The 7179-nt window shown below is 47.2% G+C and overlaps 1 protein-coding gene across 4 annotated transcripts in view; it reads left to right on the forward strand.

The window, feature by feature from the left end:
* Nucleotides 1–7179, forward strand: part of LOC137305949 (inositol-tetrakisphosphate 1-kinase-like) — a 31511-nt gene that overhangs the window by 12173 nt on the left and 12159 nt on the right. For 2 of the 4 annotated variants that reach the window (XM_067974916.1, XM_067974917.1), the window contains 2 exons: nt 4498–4623; nt 6308–6425. In XM_067974916.1, coding sequence (XP_067831017.1) covers nt 4498–4623; nt 6308–6425 — 244 coding nt within the window. Of the gene's footprint in view, nt 1–4132; nt 4252–4275; nt 4401–4497; nt 4624–6307; nt 6426–7179 lie in introns of those variants that run through there. The other 2 variants (XM_067974919.1, XM_067974918.1) reach the window with 2 other exon arrangements.

Genomic DNA, 7179 nt, shown 5'->3' on the forward strand with positions numbered 1-7179 from the left:
TGGAAACGCTCGGCAGGTCAGGCAACATCTGGGGGGAGGGTTGACTTTTGAGGTCGATGACCTTTCACTGGGGTTTTTGGGATCTTGACGAAAGGTCATCGACCTGAAACTTTGTAGCTCAATGGAGTGTAGTCACTGTTGTAACACAACGGCCAATTTGCGCACAGCAAGATCCCACAAACAGCAATGAGATAACCCGCCGGACAATCTGGTTTATTTAGTGATGTTGGTTGAGGGATAAATATTGGCCCAGGACACCGGGGAGAACTCCCCCCTGCTCTTCGAAATCGTGGCCGTTGGGATCTTTCACGTCCACCTGAGAGGGCAGACGGGGCCTCGGTTTCAAGACTCATCCGTTAAGCTGGGCCTGCTCCTTTTTTAAAAGTCACAAGCTCGCCATCTAAATGGAGCCGGGCAATGCAGAGTGGGTTAGACGCTGACTGTTTACCCCTGGATACTAATCGAGCCTCTGTACCGGAGAGAGATTATTACTTCTGGTGGTGTTAGGGCTGCTGTGTATTTCTGCCATTTTCCTGCTTTTTAAAAAAAATTTCAGCTGTCTCTAATACTCTTTAACCTCCTGATTATTTTCTGTACCACAGCTGCTCCCTTCAGCCAGGTATTGTGCTGGTGTCACGGACAGAGGGATCAGCGTCAGCTGGTGCGCAGGTCGAACAGGCACGGGGTCCGTAGCTTCCCTGTGTCCCTGTCTCGTGCAGCTGATGCTGAACGCTCTCAATGTCCTCCACACCTGCAGCTCAGGCTGGTCGCTTCTCTGACCTCCTTAACCTCTGCCATTCACGGATGTCAAGGCCTTGGAGAGGGTGCAGAGGAGATTTAAGGAAAAACTTGCATTTATATAGCACCTTTCACGACCTCCGGATGTCCCAACGTGCTTTACAGCCAATGTAATACTTTTTGGAGTGGCGTCACTCTTGTGATGTTTGTGTTGCTGCTTCTCTCCTCTTTTTATCTCCTTTTCTGATTCCTGGTGTGTCCCTCTCTGTCTTTCTCTTCTGATCGCCTTTTCACTGCCTGTTCTTGCGTTTCTCTTCGCTTTTCTGCTCTCCCTCGCCCTTCTGTTTCTCTGTTGTGGGTGAGGGAGAGATCTGGACAGGGCCACGTGCCAGCTTTAAGTGGTGGGTTCCAAGCTGCCTGTGGGGAGGAGGAGGAGGAGGAGGAGGAGGAAGGGGGGCGGGTGGGTGTTGCTTGGGAGCTGTTGATCCATCCAGGGCTCCAGCAAACGCTCTCGGGTCAGCTACAGCACAGATTAGAGCTCCCTCTACTCTGTCCTGTTAACTGTGCTTCAACCTCAGAAAAGCTGAATCCAACTTGTTCTATTTTTAACAAAAAAACAATTAAGAGCTTAATAGGTAACTGCACTTTGTGATTCTGAATCGTACATTGAGGTCAGTCTTGGCTCAGCGGGCGTCACAGTCGCCTCTGAGTCAGAAGGTCGTGGGTTCGAGTCCCCGCTCCAGAGACTTGAGCACATAATCCAGGCCGACGTTCCCAGTGCCAGTACTGAGGGAGCGCTGCCATGGGATCATTCTGCCTCTCGGATACCGTATCCCAGCAACCGTCAGGGCCTTTAGGGAAAGGTGGAGAAAATTGGAGGGACAAAGAAGGTTCTGTTAATGAGATGGACATCGTTAGTGTGGGTTATTATAGGACAAATCTCCATGAGGGCCATTTCTCAATGATTTTTTTTTTGCTGTGGGTGTGATTTTATTATGCACTATTGACTAATTTGGCAATGATTAAGAGGGCTAGATTGATACCAAAGTGGTGATTCTGAGACGTGGTGGAACTGTTTCTGGTACCAGCCCAAGGTCACTAACTGTAGGCTGAGCCAAGTGGTTGATTTAAAAAAAAAATTAAGCTAGCCAAACGATCGTCTCAACAAGAATCAAAATCATCCGAGCCTTTAAGAGGAGGTGCCGTCTTTCGGATGAGATGTTAAACCGAGGCCCCGTCTGTCCCCTCGGGTGGATGTAAAAGATCCCACGGCCACTATTTCGAAGAAGAGCAGGGGGAGTTCTCCTCTGTGTCCTGGGCCAATATTTATCCCTCAACCAACATCACTAAAAACAGATTATCTGGTTATTATCACATTGCTGTTTGTGGGATCTTGCTGTGCACAAATTGGCTGCCATGTTTCCTGCATTACAACAATGACGACACTTCAAAAAGTGCTTCATTGGCTGTAAAGCACTTTGAGACGCCCTGAGGATGTGCAAAGTGCTATATAAATGCAAGTTCTTTTATCCTAGAAAGGTCCCGCATTCAATTCTCCTGTTAGTACTGAGTTAGATCATCTCGGCTGGAGCAGTGATGGAAGATTTACAAATAGGCCTTGGTTACCCTGACCTAAGGAAGGATGAAATCAGTCCAGGTTCCCAGGCCTGATCCCTGTCCAGTTACACCTGTGGTGAAAGCCAGTGTCTGGAGACTCCAGGAGAGGGGCCCGAAGGGTGGCCAATTAACCGAGTCATTCTGCCTCTCTGAAACCGTATCCCGGCAACCGTCGGGGCCTTTAGGGAAAGGTGGAGAAAATTGGAGGGAAAAAGAAGGTTCTGTTAATGAGATGGATGTCATTAGTGTGGGTTACTATAGGACACATCTCCATGAGGGCCATTTCTCAATGATTTTTTTCTTGCTGTGGGTGCGATTTTTATTATGCACTATCGACTAATTTGGCAATGATTAAGAGGTAGAACTGTTTCTGGTACCAGCCCAAGGTCACTAACTGTAGGCTGAGCCAAGTGGTTGATTCTTTCTTTTTAAAAAAAAATCAAGCCAGCCAAACAATCGTCTTAACAAGAATCAAAATCATCTCCGCCTTTTAAGAGGAGAGCTGTTTCATTGGTTTCTAAATCGCTGTAAAATGGAGTGTATACGGCTGCAATTCCACGCAGGTTTTTATACAGGAGCAAAGGCGGTGTCTTTATTCAATTGGAAGCTGTAACCAGGAGCAGGGACTAGTACAGCAGATTTTACAAGCCAGACACGTGTAGGGTGTGTCGATTGGTGTAGGAATTGGGCAGCAGTTTGGTTTGAATCTTAGATTAAAATGGTTCATTCTGGTTAATTTTAGAATTACTGAAACAATGCTTGATGGATTGTTAATGCCTTCAGAAAATCTGTTCGTTCCGGAGATCGGTCCCTACAATGTCAATATTAGGTACAATATTTGGTGCCATCCGTGCCTCAGTGGGCAGCACTCTCGCCTCTGAGTCAGAAGGTTGTGGGTTCAAGTCCCCACTCCAGAGACTTGAGCATGGAATCTGAGCTGACACTCCCAGCGCAGTATTGAGGGAGTGCTGCACTGTTGGAGGTGCCCTCCTTTAGATGAGATGTTAAATTGAGGCCCTGTCTGCCCTCTCAAGTGGATGTAAAATATCCCATGGCACTATTTTTGAAGAAGAGCAGGGGAGGAGTTCTCCCTGGTATCCTGGGCCAATGTTTATTCTTCAACCAACACCTAAAATAGATGATCTGGTCATTATCACATTGCTGTTTGTGGGATCTTGCTGTGCGCAAATTGGCTGCTGCGTTTCCTATGTTACAACAGTGACTACACTTCAAAAATGCTTCATTGGCTGTAAAGCACTTTGGGACAAGCTGAGGTTATGAAAGGTGCTATAGAAATGCAAGTTTTTAAAAAAACAAACCAGACTATATCTCTCTCTATCTCTATCATATCATGGCTCATCGTGTCCTTTTGCAGAACATGTGTGTAGATGCAAAGAGCCAGACTTTGGCCAAAAGAGAAACGATTGCTCACTCCTACAAATCTCGGTTCACATTATGGACTGGTATTTATTGGGGCCCAGTCCAGGGTGAAATTTAAAAAAAAATTAACTCAAACTATGTACAAACCCCCACACAAGACTGGGCACATTATCATCAGCACAGTTACAACGCTGCTGTAAGGCAACGCCACACAATGTCAGAGCCAGGCAATTCCTCGAAGCCTGTTTGTGCCTGTTTTAAAGGAATGCCTTATTTTTTCCAAGACTCTGTCGAACTCCAAAGATCAAGTACTGGAAAAGGTGAGACTTGCACTTTGACCTACCGTTTTCCCCAGAGTTAGTAATTTCCTTTTCACTGCACAAGGCTGCAACTTTTCATCAAAAAGAGCTCAGTTATCAACAGTTCTCTAAACCGTCACAGTTTTGCGCTCCCAGGGGCCGTACCCCTATGAAGTGTGGCCGTTTGCTATCTCTGTAGGTGGCTTGAATAACTGAGGTGAGAGAGTGTCCACTGTGTCCCGGCTGACACTTTAGAATGCGATTCCTCAGATTCCAGAGGACCTTGGATTCCAATAGAATTTGACTCGTGCTCTCACTTGGAAACCATTGGCTCTGTCGACATTACCTCGATAGACACTTTAGTAGGTGTGGGATGTGATGCAGTCAACACGACTTCTCTTTGGCTTTGCAGTGAGTTTAAAGGCATTTTTTATTTTTTATTTTGGTGGTTTTTCTTTTGTAGATTGATCTGACCAAGTCAATCGAAGGTCAGGGACCCTTTGATGTGATTATTCACAAACTTTCAGACCTGATGGTGGAGGCAGATCAGAAAGACATGCAGTCCCAACAACTCATTCAGAGGTTTCAGGTAAGCAAAGCACCGGGGCCAGACGCCCCCCACCACTCTCAAATTGCGTTCGAGCGCTCATGTAGATGGAGGAACTGAAAGCTGTAGAATGGTTCCCATTATCAATAACAAAGACTCCCAGTTTAAGTGTAGCATGCATTAGAAAAAGGCCCTTGCAGAAGTGTACTCCCTAATTGTACCAATGTGATGTCCATCACCCACCATCCTTGTGGCCTCGCTGAGATAATTTGTAGCAAATTATTAAATTCAATCTCTATTCGGTCCTCTTTTCCCCCCCCCCCCCCCCCCACTTGAATTTTGGGGCTTTCTGGTTGCCAACCCCAGATCTACAGCCAACAGGCGATCCTGGGGAGCATCATTAACTGAAAAGGGGAAACCTCTTTTAGCCAGAGAGTGGTGAGAATGTGGAACTCGCTCCCACACGAAGTAGTTGAGGCGAATAACATGGATGAATTTAAGGGGAAGCTGGATAAACACGAGAGAGATAGAAGGATATGCTGATAGGGAGGGAGGAGGCTCGTGTGCAGCATAAACATCGGCATGGACCAGTTGGGCCCGAATGTGCTGTAACTACGATGTAATTCTACACTAGTTACGTGCTGTTGAGTGACGCCTCGAAGAGCTGGACTGAGAATTCCCAAATGCACTAACGTCACTCCTTTAGTCCATCCTATCAGGAAGTCCTGCCCAAGTGGAGATGTATTTCCCGGTGACTTCTCCCACTCGTCTGCCATAACTTCACCGGAGGCGTTGCAGAAACCCCAGCAAACAGTTACGTTTGGACGCTGGGCGAGGATAGAGTCGAGTTCGTCAGTGACTCTTCCCCACGGTTGGACAGTCTGCTAACACTCCCTGTCTAGGATCGCGCATGGAAAATAGCCACGTGGGCAAGCGTTGCCATGGGACCAAATTCCAGCATCAGTCATTTGACCTCAGGGAAGCAGGAGATTGGACAGGAAAGCCCATCATGTGTAGGCCAACTGTACTGGGATACTGTGTTGGCCGTGGCTCACTGGGTGTCACTTTCCCTTCTGAGTCAGAAGGTCGTGGGTTCAAGTCCCTACTCCAGAGTCTTGAGCTCAAAATCCAGGCTGACTCTCCCGGTGCCAGTACCGAGGGAGTGCTGCATTGTCGGAGGTGCCGTCCTTCGGATAAGAAGTTAAACTGAGTCCCCGTCTGCCCTTTCCAGTGTGTTAAACTGGATAGCCAGGTGGTAAGGTTTGAATACTAGAGCCTGATCTTCAGTTGCTTCCAAGCCTCTATTCAGAGATCAACATTACACTCACCCTAAATAAACTTTTTTATAAATAGATACAAGAGTCCCCAATTGATATGCACCACCTGGATACCATTAACACTAATTGATATAAATCACATGGATACAATTAACATCAGGTGGATGTAAAAGATCCCACGGCCACTATTTTGAAGAAGAGTAGGGGAGTTCTCCCTGGTGTTCTGGGCCAATATCACTAAAGAAACAGATTATCTGGTCATTTATCACATTGCTGTTTGTGGGATCTTGCTGTGTGCAAATTAGCTGCTGTGTTTCCTACATTATAACAGTGACTACACTTCAAAAAGTACTCCGTTGGCTGTAAAGCGTCCTGTGGTGGTCAAAGGCGCTATAGAAATGCAAGTTTGTTCTTCTTTCTTACGACTGTTTTGACCCTTTGTGTTCCAGGATTATGTCGAAGCCCATCCTCACACCATCCTGTTGGATCCCCTGTCAGCAATAAGGAGACTCTCTGATCGCTTTCAGTCCTACAAACTGATTGAGGAGCTGCAGGCTTTAGACCAAGGTTGGTTCGTGTCATTGTGCGCTGTTGGTCTTGTGGATTCACGTTCCAGCCCAGCACTCGAGCTCCTGGACAGACCGACCTCCCGGTGCAGGACTGACCGAGTGCAGCTTTGTCAGGAGTTCCGTTGTTAAAGTGAGACGCTGAACCGCGATCCTGTCGCATCACCTGGGATCGACGAAGGATACAGCCGTTCGGCCCATCCTGCCTGTGCCGGCTCTTTGAAAGAGCTATCCGATTAGTCCCACTCCCCTGGTAGAAGTGCTGGTCGTTTACCCAGTGTTTTAGCCAACATTCCCTCCCTCAACCAAAGGACCACCAAAAAATAGATTAACTGGTCGTTCACTTGTGGGATGTTGCTGATGCAAAAATGTTTGCCCACAAGTCGACAGTCACCGCAGGTCAAAACTCATTCAATAGGGTGCTACGTAAATGCAGACATCTCACTTCTTTTCAGTGGGTACTTGTTGTCTGATCAGAGTTGTGGGCAGTCCAGCAGGCAGCAAACAGAAACCTGCAAGGACTGCACCTGGTCACGTTGATTAGTAACTCTAGGGCGGACTCCCCGATGGAAGGCCGCATTCAAAATGGCGCCGGTCGCCGTCGGTAACGGGGCAGGGGATTAAAGCTGTTTACCCCATTTTGAGGAGGTTACCGCCTGACGAAGGGGAGTGAGAATCGACCCCCGTTGATGTTTAACCACTCTGGTAAAATAATTTACAGACGCAGTTAGATACGTTAAATGTGCACAATTTCT

The sequence above is a fragment of the Heptranchias perlo genome, chromosome 41 (genome assembly GCF_035084215.1).
Source record: "Heptranchias perlo isolate sHepPer1 chromosome 41, sHepPer1.hap1, whole genome shotgun sequence".
In the NCBI taxonomy this organism is placed as follows: domain Eukaryota; kingdom Metazoa; phylum Chordata; class Chondrichthyes; order Hexanchiformes; family Hexanchidae; genus Heptranchias; species Heptranchias perlo.